Source organism: Pezoporus flaviventris, unplaced genomic scaffold (genome assembly GCF_033815535.1).
Source record: "Pezoporus flaviventris isolate CSIRO_AGI_PZ_B2104156 unplaced genomic scaffold, CSIRO_AGI_Pfla_v1 ptg000078l, whole genome shotgun sequence".
Taxonomy (NCBI): Eukaryota; Metazoa; Chordata; class Aves; order Psittaciformes; family Psittacidae; genus Pezoporus; species Pezoporus flaviventris.
The window spans coordinates 11416439-11440046 of NW_026892626.1; the positions used below are offsets into that span (position 1 = coordinate 11416439).

The 23608-nt window shown below is 39.0% G+C and overlaps 2 protein-coding genes across 4 annotated transcripts; one reads left to right on the top strand and one right to left on the bottom strand.

Annotated features, from left to right (window-relative positions):
• The first annotated feature begins 3533 nt into the window (after positions 1 to 3533).
• Positions 3534 to 23402, top strand: METTL9 (methyltransferase 9, His-X-His N1(pi)-histidine). 2 transcript variants are annotated; one of them, XM_061473187.1, is made up of 5 exons: positions 3534 to 3859; positions 8168 to 8358; positions 10711 to 10920; positions 12041 to 12225; positions 22838 to 23402. In XM_061473187.1, exons 1-5 carry the CDS (start codon positions 3686 to 3688, stop codon positions 23041 to 23043), a joined length of 966 nt encoding a protein of 321 aa, XP_061329171.1. In that variant the 5' UTR covers positions 3534 to 3685; the 3' UTR covers positions 23044 to 23402. The 2 variants fall into 2 exon arrangements, with proteins under 2 accessions (XP_061329171.1, XP_061329172.1); XM_061473188.1 differs by having other exon boundaries at positions 22841 to 23402.
• IGSF6 (immunoglobulin superfamily member 6) lies at positions 14956 to 22074 on the bottom strand. Of its 2 annotated transcripts, XM_061473189.1 has the most exons (6): positions 21938 to 22074; positions 20011 to 20361; positions 18952 to 19061; positions 17782 to 17838; positions 17071 to 17154; positions 14963 to 15978 (listed from the first exon to the last, which is right to left on the bottom strand). In XM_061473189.1, exons 1-6 carry the CDS (start codon positions 22023 to 22025, stop codon positions 15940 to 15942), a joined length of 729 nt encoding a protein of 242 aa, XP_061329173.1. In that variant the 5' UTR covers positions 22026 to 22074; the 3' UTR covers positions 14963 to 15939. The 2 variants fall into 2 exon arrangements, with proteins under 2 accessions (XP_061329174.1, XP_061329173.1); XM_061473190.1 differs by lacking the exons at positions 17071 to 17154; positions 17782 to 17838 and having other exon boundaries at positions 14956 to 15978; positions 21938 to 22027.
• Positions 23403 to 23608: the final 206 nt, after the last annotated feature.

Here is a 23608-nt window from a genome sequence, read left to right on the forward strand (position 1 = left end):
AAGTCCTGCTGCTGGAAAAATGCCCCAATTTAATCTTGATAATTTAAGAGTGTCTAAAATAGTCTCATAACTGATAAAGAGGATTTAAATGTGTATAATATAAAATATGAAATGCTGTGATAACTTCAGAGAATTAGAAATTTGATGTTTAAATCCCACTCTTGGAGTTTCTGTATAAATTCTGAGAGTTTGGATCTTAATACATCAATTTAATTTTTTCTAACTGAAAATCTATAGGTAAAAGTGTCTTCTAGATTCAAAAGGATGTTATCTAATAGACACTATAGAATGCTAGTCTAATATAGTACTAATACAGTGTATGACTAGTGATAGAGTGAAAACACTGAATAAATGACAATAAAAAAATTTAATTTTAAGTAAGAAAAAATTTGTTTTATTTTTTGTGGAGCTTGCAGGCCTCTGTTCTGTTTTGTACAAAATGACCTTCCCAGTCTTGTGCTGTACTGTGATTTTGGAACTGCTCAGTAATTCATGAATATACTATGTTGACGTGGCTAGTAGGATGTTTACATTTGAATATGGTTGTGCAGCCTAATGGGTGCTGTCAGGAAAGACAAGCAGGAAGGGAAGGAACAGTTAAGATAAGCCACATTTCCACAATACTTCTGCACTCTTTCTTATAAAATTAAGCCAGCTCAGGCAAAAGCTTGGTAGTACATGCAGTCAAAAGAATTCTAGCTGCTTTTGTAAAGGAACATTCAATAGATTTGGGGGGAGTTTTCTCAGAGAACTGGACAGACCCACAACTGGGCTTCCTGGATTACCCTTGTGGGAGAGGATTTTAGATAGCTGTCTACATTTGTTTATCTTAAAGACCTTTTTCATAATCACTTTCATACTATTGTTTAAGTAACAGACGGGAAGGTTGTTCTATTGCAGGAAAATTGCAGATTTACATCATAGAATATGTGAGGCTGTGCAGCCAGCCCTGTCACTGTGAGTCCTGCTCCAGAAGACCACGCTCCTTGTGATCACCACAACCCAAATGGTGTATTAAAACCTTTGGGTATGTTTGGGACCTTTTTGGACTTTAGGTATTCAATTGATTAAGAAATTTTCCATCAAGACAAAAACGCTAAATAGTTGCAGAGAAAGTAGAAACAAAATGATTCCTTTTTTTTTCTGTAAATACTCTCCCAGCATACTGATTGCTTTGAATGACATACGCACATGCTCACAGTTTCCTGAGACTGTACAGCAATTGGCTACAATTCCACCAGCCTGTATGCAAATAACAACACATAAAAACTATTACCTAAATATGCATGAATAGTGTTCTCTTTATAGCCTGTCAAGAGAAAAATATGCTTCCTATACAGCTGCCATAGCAGAATATTAATGACAAATGCAACACTGGGTAGGAACTTTGGAAAATCACATTAAAACATACCCTGGTTGTATAACTACAATGCAAAGACAAAAGCTAGCATATTTCTTAATTTATTTGGTGTGTAATTTATTATCTGTATTTTACATGTGATAAAATTAAGCTGTGTTTCCCTGTGAACAACATGTAACTAACCTGAAGCAGTTTTATTTATTGGTTTACACACTGTGCACAGATGTCTGTTTAAAAAGCAGCAAATTTAGCTTTTGTCAGTTTGGATTTTGATTACAAAGTTGTTTTATTCCTGGAGGGGAAAAAAAAAACCCTCTGTCTTTACAAACAAGAACATACATCGAAAGCAGAGAAATCGCAAACCAAATAAAAAGAAATAGACCAAAATGGCATCTTAGCCTATCTAGCTAGTAGAGAGAAAAGATCTTCATGTGGAAAACTGTCTCAAGCTCTTATGTCAGAAACTTTCCTTGAGGAGGTTGAACATCAGGGAAAATAAACTAAACAGAAAAATCCTCTGGCAATATTCTGTTACTGCTCCGGTTTTGCTGATTTCCCAGGATAATCACAGCCAAGGTTGGATGCGATTAGTGCTTGATCACAGGATCTTCCAGGTAGAAGCCAGGATCTTCCAGGTAGAAGCCACTTGGTTTAGTGGTGGTCTTGGCAGTCCTAGGTAATGGTTGGACTTGCTGATCTTAAAGGTCTTTTCCAACCTAGTTGATTCTATGCTCCAATGGTGGTCTGGCTTCCAGTGTCATCCTTACCAGAAATTAAGGGGCTCAAGTCCAGCGTTTGACATCTGATCAAAAGGAGAGATACCAATTGCTTGTGGTTGTTAAGAAAGATTTTAGGGATTAGAGATGATAGCCCTGATGCCGTACTCTGCTGGAATTTGGATTAATGAGGTAGTTTTTGTCTAGATTTTCTTGCAGTTTCAGTTGTATACCGATTTCCTCACTTCCTATGCTATTACCACAAACAACCTATGTTTCTGAGAGCGTGAGAACAGTGGTGCCTCACGCAAACCCCCGGTGACTATGGCTTTTGTTCTAGCAAAGGCACCTGCTGCAGTGTGAAGCCAAAACATGTTTATCCATATTGACCTGTCCCACTTTCTCCATAGGGTCCCAGTTGCATCAAAGATGCATTTTTATCCACTGGTCTCCACCATGCCCCATTGCATCCCCATGCACAGAAACAGGGTGCAGGAGTCTCTCAAGTTCTTGTTCTCTTGCCTACACAATGACCTCTCCTCCCTCTACATGCATATGCCAGTGTCCAGAAAAAATTTCATGGATCAAGGGCCTTAGATCCTAGTGTGCAGTGACCCGTGCTTGTGCTGCTGGGACCAGGCTGTGTTTTGTAAAAACAGCTTTGTAAAACAAAACGTTGCACAAGTTCCACGTGAGCATAAAGTTTACTCTGAGCCACTTCAAAATAGTTACTTAGAGGAAAAACTGAGATGTATGAGGACATTGAGTTTCGTGTATCAAGCAGCTGTGGTCTTCCATCTGAAAACACAAGTTCCTTTTGAAGAGCAAACCATGTAATGACCTGATTTATCTTTAAATGCTTGTGGTTTGGTTTGGTTTTTGGTTTTTTTTATGGAATATCATCACCTCCATGCTTATCGACCTCACGTTCCTCTGTACAGGAAGAACCTGGAGCTGAGGGAAGCCAAGCACAGCTTTGTGCAAAGCCCCACTTCCATCTTTCAGCATTTACTGCTATGCTAGCCAAGAACTGAACTCGGTCCCAAGGTCTGAACCGTAATTAACGGCTGGTTCTCATTCCAGGGACTCCTCACGGCAGTACCTGGGCAGCTTCCCTCCCGGTTAAGGCCCGGCCCACTTTCCCTCAGCTGCCCTCAACCCCGCCAAGGCCGCTCTGCGCACGCGCAGCACCGGGTGACAGGGCGGTGCCAAGCACGTGCGCTCCTGAGGGAGGCGGCGTGAGCCGTGTGGGAGGGGGAGAGGGTCGGCCGCCGCCGGTGACCGGTGCATGGGGAAGGAGCGGCGGGAAGGGGCGGTACGGACAGGCTGCACGGAGCCTGCCCCGCTCCGGGTTGAACGCAGCGCGCCACGGCCCCGCCCGCACTGTGATTGGCGAGAGAAAGGGAGGGAGCGGGTGCGCGCCAGGCCGCGGCGTGTCGCAGCGAAGGCGTCCGGCTGGCCCCCTCTGCCGCGGAGCCGCGCGTTCCGGCCTGAGCGTGTGTGCGGGCCCCGGAGCGGAGCCGCGCCGGGCTGGCTGTGTGCTGCCGGCGCCGCCGCTGCCATGGAAAGGGGAGGCGGTGGCAGCGGGTGATTCCGCGCCCCTTCCCCGATGAGACTGTGGCTGATCTGGCTGGGCTGCTACACCCTGTTCCTGTGGGTGCTGAGGAGGAAGATGTGGGCTGGCCCTGCCAGGTACCTGAGGAGCCCTTTATCCAGGTCCATCTACGTGAATATGATGGGCAGCCACAGCCACCCAGCCCCGGGCGCCAGAGAGAACCACCAGGTACAGCCCCAAGGCAGCTGTTCTTCCCTTCTCGCCTCTCCCCCTCTGCCTGTTCCTGGTGGGGCTGGAAGGGGGGCTCCCGGGCGGGCACGGCGGCCTCCCCCCACCCTCCCGGGGAGCTCCGCTAGGGACAGCGGGAGGGGGGCGTGGGGGGAGTCATCGTTCTCCGGGGCGTCCTAAGGTACCAGCCGCAGCGGGAGCGGCGCGGGAAGAGCGGGGTACCCTCGGGCAGGCTGAGGGGGCACCGGGCCGGGCAGCGCCAGACAAAGAGAGGGAACAGCTCCGTCGTGCCGGTGAGAAAGTTGACGTGTGAAATGCGTCCGGGAGCCTGCTGTGAGGAGAGGAGAGGAGCTGGAGCTGCCGTGGGCTGGGGTGCTCGCCGCGGGGGTTTTTCGGAGCCCGGCGGTAACGGCGGTGTGGGAAGCCAGCGCTGTGTCCCCTTACTCAGGTGAGGCGTCGGGTTGGGTGTCAGGGCTGCCCCTGAGAGATGTAAACAGTCTGCCAGGTGGGCTCTGTGAGTGCACTTGAGTGAAGTTTGCAGGTGGTGTTGAATGGGATGGGTTTGTAATCACAGAGACGCTTTTAATTAATACTAGAGGAAAACAGGAAAAAGTGAGCAACTGGGAAACTGTGAAGCTCGCGGAGGTCTTGGAACAGTAATAGATGGCAAGCTGGAAATGAGTTTGCAATGTGATATGACTGCAATAAAAGGTTAGTGCTATACTTGAGCAGCACAGGCACGTGTATCAGTACTTTGTGGGAAATGAGGGGCTATACCCTTGCAGTACAATTGCATTTGTAATATGTTCGGATCTGCACTATATTTTACCAAAATGCTGCTGAAAATCTGGCAGGTATTCAGAATGGCTAATAAAACCTCTCAGTGTTGAAGGAATATACTAACTTATTCTAAGTAAAATATACAGAGCTGAGCTAATGAAGATGATGTAGCGTAAATACTTGAAGACTGCTTCTAAGGTAGAACATAATTATGCACTGTAATTCTCCAAGCTCGTCTGTTACTGAAGTGTCTTTAGTGCTCTGGGTGGGCACTGACACCCAGAATCTTGCTACGGAGTGAATGTATTGGGTTTAATGAATATGGTTTGCAGTTTGGATCACTCAATGCATAAGTACAAAGAGAAGCAGAATTCAGGTTTACAGAAAAAAACTTCCTTCTGGTGAACAAAGAAAACCTGAAAGTCTTTGTGTTGTGAAAAATTGTACTAGAAAGACAAAGCCAAGGAAATGTGTTACGGAGATGATTATGTCATCTGCTGGTAGATGGTCTGCATTGAATAATTTCAATTTCTCATTTATTGGATCTAGATTTTAAACATAAAGTATGTATTATTTAGGAAGTTTAATAAGATTTATGGTTACAGAGTTTGTGGGGTTACTCATAAGTAAGGATTGCTTGTTGAGGCCCCAGGTACTTTGACTGCAGTTTTACTGACTTCATTAGTTTTATGTAAATTATCTAAAAGAACATTTTCTTCCTTTCACTAATGCTAGGCACGAGTCGTCAATAATTATAATTTTTACTATAAACAAGGTCTTAACATATCTTTTCAGATTTTTGTGCTGTAGTTTTTCTGCTGTTGTGCTGCAAGATGTTCATTCCTGTCATGAAACTTGTGTCCTGAAAAGGGCTCTTCATGTATTGTACATGAAGAAAAACAAAAGTAGTTCCTGTTCTGAAAAAGTGATTCCAGAATTAAGGTGTTTTTCACCAGTTTTGTCATTTGAAATTTGGATTGGTTTTATCCTGTGTTGCCTTTGGTTTGTTTTGCTTGGTTTTGTTGTTTGGTGGTTTTTTTTTCCCCTTCTGTAATTTGCTATCATTTCTGTTATTTACTAGTGTTATCTAGGTAGTTGCCAGTAAACCTTATTGGCAAGATTAACCATGTGGAAGAAATTAGAGGAGTTCTATGAACAATTCCTCATTTCTGGAAACAAATTTTTCTTCTCACAGTTGTTACCATCATCATTCTGCCAATAGTTATGTCAATATATATCAATATTTAGAAGTCTTAAAGACAAGAACTGTAGGACTGTTGATTTCCATGGCCAGATGCTGGAACTACAGGTGACAGTTGAGTGCAGAACCAAGGTGTATGAGCTGAGGTACAGTGTATATGGCATCATATTGCTTATGGAACAAAGCCTGTGTTTCCCAAAGCTTCGATAATTGGATACTTTTTTTCTGGATTGAAAATGGCAACACATGGAAAAAGGCATCTGAGCCGCTCTAGACATGTCCAGTCTGGATAAATGAACCAGACACACAGCCCAGTCTGCTCATTGGGTTTGTTCACTTCTGCCAGGCTCCTGAAATTGGCTTCTGAAGATGGATGGACAAAGTACACAGGCTGCTGCTTTAGTGGTTTTTCACAACTCACTAGGGATTCCTTTTGGGAATCACTCGACTATGCTGATTCATTTAACTAGCACTGTGCTGCAGTGAGAAAAGACCTAAACTGGTAAATCGGCAGTCTCGGGGCTCTCTGTGCCATGCTCCATCATGTGGCACAAACTTGCTCAAGATCTGGTTTTTAGACGAAAGAATCATGTACTTCTGCTGCCTGCAAGTGTGTTTGAAAGTACAGTTAAGAGCCTGATTCTGCTGGAAATGTGCCCATTACACAAGTGGTTTTCAAAGTAAACCTGAGCCGGCTTATATTTGCTCCTTGGCTGGAGGCTCTTGACATCCCTTGCTGCTTTGGGTCAGTGTTTGATGGAACCCCTGTTTATGAATCTGGCATAATGATCTTCATGCAGCTGTCTGCTCCCCTCTGCTTGCTGGCACTATTATTGTGAAGCAGCAGGATGCTGGAATAAGAATCTTGTCTCATTATTATTTATTTTACAGTAGAGCCTGGAAGTCTCATTGTGCTGAACACTGTATAAACATGCACTAAGTGACTGTTCCAACAAGGTACAACAGATGTGAAGGGATCAGGATATGAGCACACCTTTTGCATTATATGGCTATAGATACAATCTTAGATGTTAAGACATTGGGGAGTTACCCCAGCTGACCATTTGCTGTCCTTCCACGTGCATTTTTACAAGATTCTGTTAAAACTCTCAAAATCTCTTTAAGATACTTGTAACTCCCTATCTGCACAATAAACATATGCAGCCAGATTAAGGAACATTATTGCAAGAAGTAAGGGGGAAGAGAGTGTTAGCTGGGGGGAATAACTCTTGATATTAGAAAACAGACACAATGACATTAGAGATTCTTGCAGGGCCGACAATAACTGCATAAGTGTAGGAGAGTGAAAAATAAGAGCAACCTTCTGAATTAAAATTATATTTAAAGGTTTTTTTTGTAACTTCCGCATATTGAGCGGAGGGGTTTTTAGCTTGGCATTGCACCCTAGCAGTGAATAACCTTTGGAAGTTTATTGTCAGTGCTGACGTTCTAGAATGCTGCAGCATTACAGGTATTTGCTGGAGGTGCAGAAGGTGGCCATGAGAGTCCTAAAATTTCAGGATTTATGTTTGCCTTGTTTTGCACAGGTTTTTTATTCTGCATTTAAGTAATGTAAAACAGCTTTTAAAGGAGTTCAGGTATGCCTTACATGGGGATAGTAAAATAGTAGAATATTTTACGTTTTATTACTTTCCCAAATAGAAAATCATTGATCCATTCTACCTTGGGCTTTAGATTTTACCAATATGAAGTGTAGAAGTGCCTTTCAGCTGGTACTGATGAATTCCTACATGTGGGAAACTGCTCCTGTTTTTTAGTAGAGATGCTGGGAGGCAGCAGGTCATAGACATAATGACCTGCCCTTTGGTACTGGTAAGTGAAGAAACATAGTTCACATAGGCAAGCTCTGCTCAAAAGTATTGATTGGATTCTCTCTCTCCTTTCCTGGAAAAATACTGCAAATGCACTTGCTGATTGGGTTTCAGGGGATGCCTAGGGCAAATGTGAGAATGAGTGGGAAGATAGAAAATAATGTTATCCCACTTAATACTATTTTGTCAGTGTGGTGAGGTTGCATAGAGGACCTGCATATGCCTCCTGGGGAATTTACTTTGTAGAATTCCTCAAAGTGCAGGGTAATAATTAAGACAAAATCTAAAAGTATTATTTCTTAGAAAGCAATTGATCCTTGCTTGATTACAGTTCAAATCTAAGTGAAATTAATCCTGAAGCTTGTTGAAAAGTCTGTAGGAAAACCTCAATTTTTATGTTTACAGAAATTGATAACAGCCTTTTCTGTATTCAGTTTAAGTACTTCTGGTTTTATATTGCTGAATTTTTTAATGATCCTTTATTTCTTTCTCTAGTGGTATGTCTGCAACACAGAACAGTTGTCTGAATCCCTTCAGCCTATTTTTGTCCAGAGTTACCTTGACCAAGGAACACAAATCTTCTTAAACAACAGCATTGAGAAATCAGGCTGGCTGTTTATTCAGCTCTATCACTCTTTTGTGTCCTCAATTTTTAGCCTCTTTATGTCTAGAACATCTATCAATGGGTAAGTGAAAAGTCAATCTTAGATAACATAAATACAGTTTGGATTTAGAGTTTTCAAGTGTTCAGCCATACCCCTTGTCTGTCAGCTTTTAAATTTGTAGTTTTCCCTTTGCTAGTCTAACAGATCTGAAATTCCCTACTGTGCTCTTTGTGCCCAGCCCTCTTAACTGAAGAACACCATTTCCTGTATGGGAGGACAGAGGAGGTAATTGCAATTAATAAGAGACACCTGGAGAACTCTAATTGTATTTTATAGCAGTTATATTAATTTCCTTCTGAATAACAGTGTTCTCTTTGTGTTTCTTCCCTCTGTTTTCTCCCTGCCCAAAAACTTGCCCTTTACCTACAGCCATATCTGTATCAGTTATTGTTGTGATTGTCCTTGTTGAAGCTGGCTGTACTCAATTCTGTATTGCATCTAAAACTATTTCTACCATTGAGTGTTCACCCCCACTGCACACATAGGCAGATCACTAAATAGTGCGGAAGTGTGACATGGTTTAGTGTGTGCTATCCCTGTCCGCAGCACGGGGGTTGGAACTAAATAACCTTAAGGTCCTTTCCAACCCTAACTATTCTATGATTCTATGAAGTTGGCTGGTAACACAAATTTGGAACAGAGTTCTGTCTTGCTCTGTAGCACTTAATTTCACCTCCACTTGTCTGTTAGCTGTACTTGAAGAGGTAACTTCTGACACAGCATGTTTGACTGGTGAAACATTAGGAATGCAGGGAAAGAGTTTATAAAACACTATTTTCGTGGTCTTACTGCATCTCCCTCTTGTGTGGCTGCAGTGGGTGGTAGCAGATTGCAAGGACTTCAGTATTTTTTCCAAAAGAGTCAGTGCCTTGTTTTGCTCGTCACCCCATTCAGACATATTTTTAACAGCTTGTCAGTTTTGACCTTATGAAGAATGCATTTTGTTACATCTACCTGATTTTTCCACCATCCCCATCTCTGCGTCTACTACATGCTTCTGTACAGTCCGAGTATAGTAGCTGCCTACCAAGGCTAGAAAAATAATCTTTTTCCTTATTTTCTAACCAGATGACTTGATGAGCTTCCCTGTGGTGTTCTTAGTTACTTGTAGCTTTATATAAAGGTTTCTTTGGTCTCATCTTCTTCCTTTCTCTTCCTCTTTTCTTTTTTTTTTCTTTTTTTTCAAAGGCCCTCCAGTGCTTTGAATACCACCTCATCGTGCTGTTAGGAATAATAGCTATGAGCCAATTACCAGTGTGGACTGACTCAAGTGTACTGCAAGGGGGCTCTACTTAAATTGTCTGTGTTCTGTTTACTTTTATACATTTATTATCCTGCTTTAGTTTCTTCTGCATGACTTTGTATACTCTATCCTTTTTGTTTGTTTGTTTCTTTGTGCTTCAATACAGTCAGTCTTTCCTTGGCCCCCTCCTTTTCATGTATTTTTATTGTCTGATTATTTTTATCTTTGTTTACCATTTTTTTTCCCCCTTGGACAGAAAAGATTTATGTTCATTGTCTTTGTTTAACCTGCTATCCAAGGTATTTATCTGCTTTCAGACTATTACTGACTGGTTCTTTTTCTTCTGCTTATTCTCTTAACTGTTTCATCTTCTGAATTCTGTTATGACAGCTGAAATCTGTCACTGTGTAGTCTTCAAACAGTTACAGGCAGGTATGTTATTGACTTGATCTATAAGGAATCCAACTGTCACTTGTACCCAATTCCTTAATGAGTTCCCCATTTTCTGTTCCACAGCTCTTCATGTTGAATGCAGGATCTGCAGACAGCAGCAAAAGCCATTGTAACATACAATTAAAAAAAAAAAAATACACCCTTTTGTTACCCCAGCAGCGTTAGCTCCGTCCCTTCTTTAAATCTGTTTCCTGGCTTCTCTCCTAGTTACATATCCTATTCCTCATTCATTGTGCCCACTTCTGTGTTGCAGCCATTTTATTTCCTGTTATTTCATTTATTATTATTATTATTATTTTCCTAAGGTGGGTGGCAGAGATCCAAATCTGCAAACATGACAAATAAGGTCCAGCCTTTATCTTTTGCACTCTTTCTCCCCTCCTCCTTTTTTTTTTTCCTTCTGATCTGATCGTTTTCTCAAGCTGCACCCCGTGAACCCTTCCTCACCTAATCAAATTCCTTCTGAAGCGTTAACCACTGTAACTGCATGTGGCTATGTATTTGATCTCTGACAAGTGCAAGGCAAGTTGAACTGGATTTAGAATTTATCTGAGCAGTGACCTTGCCTACTACAATGTATGTAACTGGTTGCTGCCAAAGCACATTCTAAATTACTTCATTGTTCTTCCTGTTAAAAGTTCCTACGAAATGGGTCATTTCTTGTTTTTACATTTCAGGCTGCTGGGAAGGGGCTCAATGTTTGTGTTTTCTCCAGAACAATTTCAAAGACTGCTTAAAATAAATCCAGAATGGAAATCCCACAGGCTTCTTGATTTAGGGGCTGGGGATGGAGAAGTCACTAAAGTCATGAGTCCTCATTTTGAAGAAATCTATGCCACTGAATTGTCTGAAACAATGATATGGCAGCTTCAGAAGAAGAAATACAGGTATTGTACTGAATACTTCCTACATCCTTTTTATTGGACATTACATCAGAGTAATCTATTTGTAGTATTTAATGAATATTCACACTATTTTCAGACAATTCCTGTGTTGCTTAGTCCTTATGGAAAAGTTTAACCTGTACAAAAGCAGGAAAACAAACACATCTGATGTTCCTTCTTATCAGGGCTTTTGTTACACAGAAGTTCCCTGCAATTACTTAAGACTATGATTCTAAGAGAAAATAGGCAGCAACCGTTTTGAAGTCTCTTTCTTCATAGCTTGCATAAATTGCTTTAATCAAGGGAGTCAGGAAGATGAAAATCAGGCAAACCAGCCTAAGTGAACAGTCCAGAATTGGAAAAGGAAGACAGGTACTGCAGAGAAAGCAAACTAATTTTGATAATAGGGATACCTCAGTAATCTCTGTCTATCTAGTCCTAAAATGTAGACATCTATGTAAAGATCCTTTTATTCTTGCTCTGCTTAGCTCCTGCTGTTAGATGGAATAACATTTAGTAACTAAACCGTGGGCACTTCCAGAACTTTGTTCATGCATTCATCACAGCTCCTGCAGGTTTTTGCAGACAGCAGATCCAGTCTTGTTGAGTAATGGCTAGTATTTCAGACACTTTATCCCTAGACTTCAACCCAAAGAATGAAGGAACTGGATTTCTTTTCTTTAACCTGTTTTTTGAGAGGAAACATAATGGCTAATTTCCAGTCTGGGTTTTCACACTGGCAAAGCAGAGTGGATAGACTGCAGCAAGCCATTCATCATATTTCAGCATTGTTGTTTCTTGAGAAGTTATTTTCAGTTTTATTCTAGGACAGTACTTTTTTTTTTTCTTCCTTCTAATACCTGGGGTTTTGGGTTTTGTTTCCTTTATTGCCTGGTGGTTGTAAGGCGATACACAGGTTCTTACGGCTATATATGTAGCCATGCCCACTTTTGTTGATTTAGTTTTCTTTTCTGAGAGACCAGAAGCATCGTATCTGTCTCTTCACATTGCCTAGGTGGCTGACCTTACCTGCACTGTAAACACATTCATAGGGAATTTTTGTGTTCAGTGGCTCTCTTTGAACTCAACTTGTGTTTAACAGACTGTATCTTTCTCCTTGTAGAGTGCTTGGTATAAATGAATGGCAAAACACAGGATTTCAGTATGATGTCATCAGCTGTTTGAATTTGCTGGATCGCTGTGATCAACCACTGACTGTATTAAAAGATATTAGAAGTGTACTGGAGCCAACTAGAGGCAGAGTCATTCTAGCATTAGTTCTGCCATTTCACCCATATGTGGAAAATGGTAAGTGCACAGATTAATAGCTATTTAGGCAGGTAAAGAAAACATTTGTAGGTTACCGTATCCCAAATTAAATGCTTAATTGGCATGTTTGTATTTGTTTTTTACAAATAACTTGTACAGGGCACATTCAGAAGTAAATCATAGGTAAATAGGACATATGATGTAAGCTGTTTTGTTAATTCCCAAACGTACGTTGTTGACACCAACAAAAAGCTCAAATATTGAAGTCACATATCCTGTTCTGTGGTTTGCCACCTTTGAGGTGTGTTGGAGCAACATGGGAAAACAGATCTCTGATTAGAGCCTTCTGCTGCTGCCATATGGGTCACCCCAGTTGTCTGTAGTGACCACCTGAGCAAAGCCATCAGAACTGCCTGTAATGTTGGATAGAGCAGTTCAGGTCAAACTGTTTCAGATGAACTGCACCTAAAAATTCACAGGGAGATAATGTTCACTTTCCAGCATGAGCTCTCAAAGTAGAATACAGACCCCTACTGATACAAAGTACGAAGCACTGTTTATGTTTGTATCAGTAACTGAAATTTAAAATTCAGTGCTAATCCCCCATTATTTCCCCTAGTTGCATTTTGAAGAAATACATGAGAGATTTTTGGGTTAATCTGTCCCTATGATTAAACTTCAAAAGAGAGTGGAAATTCTTTTTTTACATGCCTATGAGTGTGGATTCATGTTGAGGCACCCTAAAGCTGGTTTGAATTCGAGGAGGCTGGTGTTCATCAGTCATCATTGGGATACTGGCTGTCCTTGAGTATTAAGACTTGTCTGTGGATAGGCATGTAGCTCCAGCAAATACACAACTGACAGCCTGAACATTCTGGCAATCAGTGTAATGAAATGTAATAAAAATTAATTTTAAGTGTAAAAAAATTCCCTCAGGTGAAGAATTGCTTAAAATGCAGTGTTTGAGCAAATAATTTTGTAACTGTTCTGAAAAGTAGCATGTCTTAAATGAGATGGGGGAGGTTGACTTATGTGTCTGTGCGGGATTTCAAGTGTATTTGATTACAACTTATTGTTCCTATAATGTGGAACAATACAGCTTCCTCTTCTAAAAATTCCTTAAAGTTCCAAATAATAACAGCAGTGTCTTTCTAGTTTTCATTAGCATACTGGAAGCAGAAATTGGGAAACTATTTGAGTGGCTTTTTTGTTTGTGTACCTTCAAAACTATGTGCCATTGTGTTTTGCAATCTCTATTGGACTTGACATCTACTTTTCTGCCTGTTGTTGGGTAACCATGTGACAGACCACATGCAATTCTGGTTCAACAGGTGGTAGATGAATTAAGGAAGAAACTACTCTGAAGTCCACTTATATTGCTCATCATTAATCTCCCACAAGGTACTTGGAGGAGAACAATAATTAAATTTATAAATCCCAAGGGACTAGAAATCTACTCTGTGATTCTTGAACTCAGTCATTCTTACTTGTTGAAAGTTGAAATCTGTTGTAAGAAGTCTTGTAAACCTAAGTCATAAAGTGGTGGGGACTTACAGGAGATTAGTCACTTTCCTCAATGCAGCTTTGTTTCCGTAATAAGTTCTGAAACTTAACATACTCAGTTATTGTTTTACACTATTACGGATATGGACCCCATATAAACTTTAGACAATGCAAATTAACACACACAAAAGTTACTGTCATTTCACTGAAGCTTTCCTACTTATCTGTTTAACTGTAGCCTAAAGAAATAATGAACTGCTCGTCTTCATGATAAATAATTGATTTTAGAATTTCATTATTTTCATTTAGCTGTTCTAAAAGATGATGCATTTTAAAAAGTATTAGATATGTACATATGGTTTATATTTGACAAAAATATATACTTGCAACATTCAAAGAGGAGAACATTTAATGGCTCAGCTTCTTGTAGAAGCTAATTAAAACCAGTTTGGACTCGCCTAGAGAAACTTCTGAATTTTAGGTGGGAAACAAATAGAGAAGAGATGAGGCAAGTAAGATGTTTGCTCAGTGTATAGAACAGCTCCTAAAAATGGAGACACAATTTTGATCAAAACAAGATATTTGGGTTATTGCATGTAACGTAATGGGAGGGTGATTGTGGAAACTGTTTATGTGAATAACATAAAACTTGGTTTAAGAGAACAAAGCAAGGTGGAGGAGGAGATTGAAATACATTTCTGTGCTTACCGTTTCTGGAGTTACAGTGACACCTAGAGTCCAGACGAAGTAGCTTAATCATAAATTCTTTCTGGGGTTTTACAGAGTTTTATTTTCAACATAACAAAAAATAATGCAATTTTGCACATGTCTAGATTTGGTAAGTAAGCCAGATGAATCGTAAGGTGTTAGGCTAGTCACATAAGAACATCTATTAAATATAACTTTATATTTTTAATAGGTGTCCCATAGGGTCATAAAAAATCCATTGTATTTCCTAATACAGACACCATATTTCTATAAAGGCATTATTAGACAGTATGTGACTAGACTGGTTTAAATTTCTCTAAAATAAAAATTTCAGAGGCTCCATACTTCAGAAGGAGTAAACACTAGCTACCTGTGATTGTGCAGTTTTCCTGTTGAACACATTAATTCCTTGTGATTGCTGACAGGGATAAGAAGACAAAGGTGGATTTTCCATCTTCCTTGCTACTAAATTGAGCTATAAACAGTACTGTGCTAGGTGGACCCTTGTTTTGTCTCAGTTGTTAGTGCTCGTCTCACTGAAGTGAGAAATACCGTTTCATCTGTTAAACAAAGCTTTGCTTTATTTAAATGGTGATAAAAGATGCAGCTGTTTTTATGTAGGGAGAATGCCTGATACTAAAAGATTGCTTGTTAAAGTGCTGATTTGTGAATTGGCTACATAGTAACTTCTAAAAGAATAGGTACTTTTAAAAAAATACACTTAGTGTACTGCCTTGGATAGCTAGTCTACTTCTGTGTTCATGCTTGCCTCCATGTTGAACAGGCATGTAAAGGCAAAACTTTGTGCTCCAGGTAATCCTGACTTTGCTTGGTAGGAGTGGAAGATGAGGATTGTCTGTCTAGCAAGTGATTTTTAATACTGCAGGAGCAACCTTCTCACTATGACTGCTACTTTCCTTTCCTAAATAGCCTGGGAAGAAGCTCCTATTCCAGTTGAGCTGTACTATGATATTACATGCATTTATATTGTCTGTTATTTCTGCTTGCCTACCTACAGAATACAGAGGTTTTGCTCTGTTTAAGCTTTTCTTAAGACTCAGTAACTTGTTTTGTAGTTCTGTATATCTGTTATGTCGATAACTGTCACATTAACATGGCTAAAATCAAAATTTCATCTGTGAAACAAGTTTATTTTCTGTTGCCATCAATTGTACATCTTTCATAAATGCTCAATTCACATAAAAGGAATACATGTAAACTTACATAAAAAGAAAAAAATGCACAGAATTAAATCTAAACTGAAAAAGGAAACTTAGGAAGGTCAGCAGTTATCTTATGAAGTCTTTTCCCATAGTTCTTATTCTTAAAGAATGGAAAATGGAAGTAAAATATAACATAAATGCACAATGCACTCGGGTTTGGTGACCTGTTTAGAAAATACTCATCAAGAACACTGCCTTGCAAGGTCTCCTGTCTCCTCTTTTTAAAGCAAAGGAAGTATGTGAAGAAGCTTAACTTCTTTATCTGTCCCTTCTTCATCTGTGTGAGAAATACTGAAGAAATCTGAACAGCAGCACAGGCTCATCTGTTCTGATAAACAGTGTCATCTTCCAAATCTTCCTAAGGGAAAAATGGAGAAGTATTTTATTATTGCTGTGAACTTTTTACTTTTTAAATAATGCAAAATTTCCTTTTTCAGGGAAACTCCATTCCTTTATTGTTTCAGTAAACTCCTTTCTCCCCTCTATCCAATTGGTTTTGGTCATTTGGCATCTGTGGGATTCAAAGCATGTTTCTCTTCCTCTTGGCTTTTCCTAATCTCCAGAGAGCACAGAGGCAGTAAAATATATCCCTTATTTTCACTATGTTTATATCTGATGCTCAAACCGAGGGCAAGGTCATGTCAGCAGGGACTTGAAGTCTTTAAAGGGGTAATCACAGAGGGAAACAATTGGGGCCAGGTGGAAATAATGAAGTAAAAACGCATAGAGAAGCATGCATTTGTTATATGTTTCTTTGGGCTTCTTCTTGAAGTAGTGGAGCCTTTGGTCAGAATAGGAAAGAATGTATACAATTTCTCAAGAGAAGCAACATTTTCAAGGCAGGATTTTGAAGGCATTTGTTTGCAAATACACGTGACTTCTAAAGTTGGGGTTTGTTTTTCGTAACTTAACATGGCATGTGCACAATTATGGTCATTATATAAGACATATTGGCATGAATTTGGAATGCTGAAAGAAGTTGTGTGGCTTTACCCACTGATGTTGAATATTTAGTTTAGGCTGTGGATGTTGAAGGAAGGAGAAGTATCTGGAAGAATGTTGTAGAGTTTTTATAACAGCTCTGTAATGTTCCTGTCTAGCTACCATTTTTCAAAAATGGGCTCTTAATAGCTCTATGCTTTTCACCAAAAGTCCAGAGGCACTTGTAGAGACCTCTTCTTGGCAAATACAGATTTATGGAAGCTTCATTTTTTAAATGTACACACATACATTCTATAAAGTATATGCTATCATATATATATAAATGTATATGTATGATCATTTAGAATGCTTTATGATGTCTTTGTAGTGCAGAATACTTTTTTTTTTTTTTAGACCTTTATCAACTTTAAAAAGTCCATTTCCAGAGGATATGGAAATAATACACTCTTAAAAAGTACCAGTTCCTCTTTTTCTGCATAAATGTCAGTATTGGTATATAGATACTCACAGGCTGTTGGCAGTGCTGGATGTATCTCTGATTTTGAAGTTCCTGGGCAATTGCTTGAAAAATTTTTCGTCCACTGGTGATTTTCTGCAAGTTATTCAAACACTTGAGGTCAGTGCTATGTATGGTTGAGGAAGCATCTTTTTCTACCTTTTATAATTCTGATTTTTCCCCTCTATGTGTCTTTGGGCATCTTACTAAATAACACTTCAAGAACTTACAGTTTGACGGGTAGAAGGGTTATTACATTAATATTGCATCTCTTAACATACATGACTTCTGTAATTGCTATTTAAATGTATGGCTTCTACTTTTTATTCAAGGATACATGGTGATGGAGGTTCTAAATAGATTTGTTTTAAATTCATTAGGACTTACCTGAATGCAGCATTTAAACAAATAATTAATAGCAAAACATGTTACTTTCAGAAGGTTGAACAAAATTTACTTAAAACCTAAAGGAAGCTGTGTACTAGAGGTGGCCTTTACATAAATTGACATCCTGTATCCAACTGTTAAACATAAATGAGTTAAAATTAGTGAAATGTAAATTCATTTACTAGTTTTGTACAAATCTGAAGTAAAGCCTTAACAGCTCTGAATGTTTATTTAAGCAAATAATCAATTAATCACAAAATGGATGCCCAATATACTTAAAAAGGGGGGGGGAGGAAGCTCTGAATCACAGACAAAGCAAATGAATTGATAACATACGCAGTTCTCTATTCTTTGGTCTTCGTTCCTGCTTTTCTTTAGCAGCTTTGGTTTTAACTAAAGAGAGAGAATAAAGAATCAAAATGTGAGATGCCAGCTGCTAAGGTAGCAGAATAGTTAAAGGTGTTGCTGGTTTACAGTGTCAGACAGTTTGTAGAGACGAGTCCTTAGGTCAGTTTGTACCATTGGAAAATCAGAGACCTTTTCAGCCATGTAAGGCCTTTTTCAGCTTCTGGTAGTAGACGCTGCAAGTAATTTTGCTTTGAGTACAGTGCCTGAAACACTGCCTAGTTCTCAAAAGTAAACCAGTAGCATCACAGATAAGCCTTTTTCAGGGGAAAATAGGTTAGTTAATGTTTCCCACTATACTATTTCACCTAATTTAAAAAAACCACAAAACTAAAAAAGTCTGTCCTGTCTTTATTCTTAGACAGTGATCACTGCAGCAAAGAACCATTTTAGCATATCATACCACTTAGGACTGTGAAGTCCTTATTCTCATGTCAAAGTCTCATTATTACGTAAAGATTCCAGTTGTAGTTTTGGGTGTTTATTTTAACTAAACACTAATTTTCCTCTAGCTTAAAAAAAAACCAACCCAAACAACCCCCACAACAATAACTGTATAACTTCTAACCATTCTGATGCATTTGTTTCCTATAAGCATAAAACTTTTTCTAAGTCTCTGATGTGTTCAAATTTTACCAAGGTCTCTCATCCGTGTATGAATATGATGTGTGAATAGAATTTCATTAGACAAGTAAAGTCAGTCTGTGGTCACGAATACTTTGACATTAAATCATTTTAGTGGAAACTAATCCAGAGAGTTGATGAGTTAACAGTGGTAGTTTCTAGTTTTGCTTTTTGAGTAAGCCTCAACAGATAATCTGCAACTTCCTGATTAATACTCTCAGGATAATTTTAACTTCAGGATACCTTTTCTTTTAGACACTTTACTGAAAAAGAAAACTGTGGTTACTAGTGAGAGTACAGGTATGTGCCACACAGAGTTTGCACATCTGTGAAGCATATGGACTTCAACCAACTGCCTCTTTGAAACTTAATCATGAAAGTTATGGAATCTAGGAATGTCTTTTTATTCTCCTAATGGAGATGATGAAACTGCTTTGTTTTACAAAATGAACAAAATTAGAAAAATCACTTTCCTACCTTGTAGACTAAAAATGTAAATACGGTAGCACTGTATAGAAACAGTAAGGATGAGGTGATGATCATGAAGATGAAGCCAAGTCTTCTGTTGCTGTGCTGCTTCTCTGCTCCTTTATTAAAAGTGTTAGAATAAAGGACAGTTCTTCTGTTACACATAATTTTCTTCAGTTTCTGCATTTCATCACCCTTCCTCTAAGGAATTAAAAGCCTCTTACACCACTCAATATTTGTCAAGTTCATTTTCAGTCTAAAATACTTAGTGTGATCACTTTTGTTTTGTTTCCCTGAATGTTCGCGAGGACAGTAGAGACTTGCTACTTTTATTATGAGCCCTTCCTTTGGGGCAGACAGAGAATAGAATCCAGTTTTCTGGATATCTGAATAAAACTTACAGGCATTTGTTCAGAAATGCAATTAGAGGAAAGAAGGAATATAGGGAAAATAATCCAGCTATGTTGTTTGTTTTGTTGTTTGGTTTGAGGGTTTTTGATGGGTTTGGTTTTGGGTTGGTTTGGGGTTTGTTTTTTTTTCCATGTTTTAGGCATGGAAAACTGAAATGTAGATAATGAGGTCTCATCGCTTTATTAACTAGAAGGCAGATGATGCAAAAGCTCAGAACTAAGCCTTTTTTCTTAAGCTGGCACAGGGAATTCCCAGTTCTGAGACCCTGTACTCTGTTACATGTATTTCCACTAAGTGTCAGTTTCTCTACTTCTCATTTTTCTGTTGTAGTTCCTTTCTGATAGCCATTAAAATTTTTATCTAGGAGGATGTAGAGTATTGTTAGATAACACAAGTGCGAAACTTCTTTCTTTTATAGAATCCAGGAGTCATTTGCATCGTATGACAACAGTCTAATTAGCATACAAGGTTAAAATACTTATTCTTAGAATCCCTCCATGGTTTTACTGTTAGTATTTTAATACAGTTATGCTACTAGCAGTTTTGTTGATATTTCCATCTTAAATGCCATTCTTGAAAGTGTAAATGAAGAGAATATTTGGGAAAGCTAATGTATTTCTTTTAAAATGCTTCATTAAGAAGGAATGATCAACTGACCTGCTTTCGTTAGTACTGTTCCATCTCCTGTTTGTTTAGAATGGGGTGAACTTGAATCTGAAAATGCTACTCCACAGATATAGACAGCATTGTCATCTACAGTCAGGTTACTGATTTGAAGTAAAATGTTATTTTCAGATAAATGCACTTTGTACTTCTGCTGATCTATGCATCCTGGAGTACACAAATCCTCATGCTTTTTAGTTAAAAAGCGAAACCACAGAACTTGAGGTGGAAACGAAGAACATCCAAAAGCTGAGAAAGTACATGTTAGGAACACAGTGTGCATGGAGTAGTCAGCTTCCTGAAATTTGGGTTGTGTTACAGTGACTTGGCAGGTATCTGTAGCACCTGTTGAGAATAAACAATGGTGATGTGAGGGACAGTTAAAAAGCAAGGCACAATCTAAAAAGAAGATAAGAGACTTATAGCTCATTCGAGAAAAGGAGGAAAACCAACTGTGTTTCGAACTTGAAAGTTTTCAGGTTGTTTCCAGCAAACTTTTCTTTTAGCTAATCCCTGCAGCTTGACCATATGTTCATTTTAACAGCTTTACCTTGGGGGTAATGCGCTTAGATTTCTGTTTTTCTGACAAAGTGTAGAGAAGAATAATCTTTCTGAAATACCATGAATGTCTCCTTTGGCCCTGGAGAGGACCAAAAGAATTCCTGGTGTAGTTCTCCACCTCAGGTTTAGTCCTGAGTGTTTTGGGGGTTGATGGGTGGTGGGGGGATAGTGTGACATAGCTGTAGATGCTCAGTGCAGTAGTTCTGCAAGGTTTTCTCTCTCTACTGTTCCTATTCCAAGTCAAGTGAGAGAGCCAGTGGCAGGCAGTGGAAATGTCATAGATGCAGTCATTTATAATTTAGCATCTTCATGACATTGATTAGAATTTATAATAGTTCCTAGACATTCTTTCACTTTGTCACACGTATTGACTCTGGGTTTATAAGGATAATAATATTGCTTGTTAGTTCTGACGTTTAAGAATGTGTGCAGAGAAAACAGGAAGGTTAATCAGAGAACAGAATTCTAATAAAGGAACTGAAATGTGAAGTTTAATATGACTGGTCTGGCAGATTTTTTCTAAGTCCTTGAAACCCATAATTTAAATATTGTTTTCGTCTATTTAATTTTACTCGACCAATGGAATTGAGATTACTGCAGTGAAAATGAAGGTAGTTGCTTAACAACATCCTTTTCTACTTCCTAGAAAATAACAAGTTAAGAATAAAAATAAACTGAAGTCTCTTAATCTACTGCTGATACACAATTTATAAGCCTGTTCATGGTGGACAGTCAGCATTGTCCCTTCATAATTTTTCTGAGTGTTTTATGGACCAGATCCAAGCAGATTCAGTGTCTGTGACTTCTGCAGGAATAAAATGAAACTACTTCTGTGGCAGATCACCATCAGAACTGTTCCATAGCAGCTATGGCAGTCTGAAGATTGTTGTAGTATGATTTGTTGGTGTACTTTTGCACCCTGTGTGGTGAAAGGCAGTAGCTTATGCTTCTGTAGTTGATCCCCTGCTCTTTTTCCATGTTATTCTGGTGGTCTCAGTGGCTTTGCAGGGCAGAGCTCCATGGCTGCAGTTCATGTAGATACTGTCTGCTGAGCTCCTCTGGAACAAGCACAGCTGCACTGTAATGCTGACATACTGCTGCTGTGAAGTTCTTTGCAGGGAAGCACAGGAGGATTTGCCCCAGAAATCTTAGGTTACAGGTGCATTTCAGGCTTTTGGAAGTAAAAGCTAACAGTTGTTTAATTTGGCAGTTGTATGAAGATAGCAGAAACTAGCTTGATTCTCAGTAAAACTTTTCACTGCTCTTATTTCATATCTATTTGCAAATCATAACATTTTTCAATCTTGACTAACTGTTGTTACATGGGAAAATATAAGAAGTTAAAAAAAAAAAGTCTTACCAGCTCTGTGCAGAATCCATTGTAATGCCAGCATGAGCACGTTTTTTAATTTGTTGAAAGATGCCATTTCTTCTACCTCTCTGGACATAATTCTGCTTGAAGGAAGAGGAATTTAGGAAACATTTGGAGTTGCAGAACCATCTGAATCACAAGATTTAGAACTTCCTGTTTAGAAGGGTGTTTACTGTTGTGTTTAGTGAACTAGTTAAAGGTACAAACCAAATCAGAAAACATTTGTTATTTATGTGTGCCCTCGCTTGGAAAATCAGTGAGCAGTTTTAAATTTTGGACTTCTGAGAGCTGTACCTGTAATCCTTCAGATTATTTCATTGGGTATAACAAATGACAGCACGTTTTCCAGCATGCTACAAATGTTTGGCTTTGTAATTTCATGTGACCCTAAGCAGTCTTTACCATATCGGCTAGTAGATGGCCACTGGAGGAACAAAGATTCTGTAGCCAGCCATTATAATGTGGTGGTCTACAGATGGAAGCTTCACGGCAAATCATCATTTTCAACTTGTTGGCTCTGTTTACTGTAACTACGTGAAGACAGCTTTGGCCAGGCAGTGGATATAAAGAATTTTATAATGCTGGAAAGCATCTTCATTAAAAAGTCTGACCATGTCTGCTGAACACCAGTCTTACTAGTGGAAGCTTCTTTTAAGCAAGTCTTGGAATTGCTAGTTAAAAATGTAACAAAGGTAATCTTAAAAAGGAGCTGCTTCTGAACAATAGGCAAATCTTGAACTGATCTTGCAACAGCTCCACAAATGGCTTGTCAACCTCCTGTTAGAAGTGGAATTGAATACAATCTGTGTAATATGCTCTGTGTAAGAAAAAAACATCACACAATAAAGTTTTCTTTATCATTTAGACAAACCTGTTTTATTTTCTCAGTAGGTGGCAAGTGGGAAAAACCGTCAGAAGTTTTGGAAATCAAAGGGCACACTTGGGAAGAACAGGTGAATAGCCTGCCAGAAGTTTTCAGTAAAGCTGGTTTTGCCATAGAAGCTTTCACCAGACTGCCATACCTATGTGAAGGTGATATGTATAATGACTACTATGTACTAGATGATGCTGTCTTCGTCCTCAAGCCAGTGTAAGCGCGTATGAAGTAAATCTCCAGAAACTTAACCCAAGAAGCAGCCTCTGAAAGAGGAGTTTGATTTACGGTTACTTAAAGGGAGGGAATTTGGGATTGCCGTGCTAAATAAATACCATGTGAGAAGTTTAAAGGCCAAAATACTAATGTATTTCTTTGTAGTGCAATTAGGAGAAAAGTTGGTTTTTAAACAGACTCTTAAGTTGAGTTTGTCTTTTTTTACCAGCTCTTAAATCAACAATGCATTCTGCAATCCAGCAGTAATGAGGGATATTTTTTTGTACATACCTGCAACAGGGGTCAGATCCAAACTAAAGCAATAGTTCTGCTAATGATGAAACTGATACAATGCAAACTCTTGTTGAAGAAGTCAAGTGAAATCTGGCAATAAAATTACCCAATCAGTTGAAGCTTTGGTGAATACAAACTGTTGAAATGGCTATTCTTCCATGCTAAGTTACTTCCTTTCTTACTGTCATTCTTCCTGTGTTTTTAATCATGCTAATAAACATTTTTGAGATTACTTTTTGCATCAACTTTTGTGTTCATTTTTGTAACCATGGCTG

What these genes read in the sequence shown, in the direction of transcription:
- IGSF6 (XM_061473189.1), bottom strand. Translation starts at nt 22,025, where the DNA reads ATGTCCAGAGAGGTAGAAGAAATGGCATCTTTCAACAAATTAAAAAAC. An exon ending in AACAGTACTAACGAAAGCAG is followed by an intron (nt 19,062 to 20,010) that starts GTCAGTTGATCA and finishes CTTTTAATAAAG; the next exon opens with GAGCAGAGAAGCAGCACAGC. An exon ending in ACCAAAGAATAGAGAACTGC is followed by an intron (nt 17,155 to 17,781) that starts GTATGTTATCAA and finishes AATAACTTGCAG; the next exon opens with AAAATCACCAGTGGACGAAA.
- METTL9 (XM_061473187.1), top strand. Translation starts at nt 3,686, where the DNA reads ATGAGACTGTGGCTGATCTGGCTGGGCTGCTACACCCTGTTCCTGTGG. An exon ending in TCTAGAACATCTATCAATGG is followed by an intron (nt 8,359 to 10,710) that starts GTAAGTGAAAAG and finishes TTTACATTTCAG; the next exon opens with GCTGCTGGGAAGGGGCTCAA. An exon ending in CTTCAGAAGAAGAAATACAG is followed by an intron (nt 10,921 to 12,040) that starts GTATTGTACTGA and finishes TTCTCCTTGTAG; the next exon opens with AGTGCTTGGTATAAATGAAT.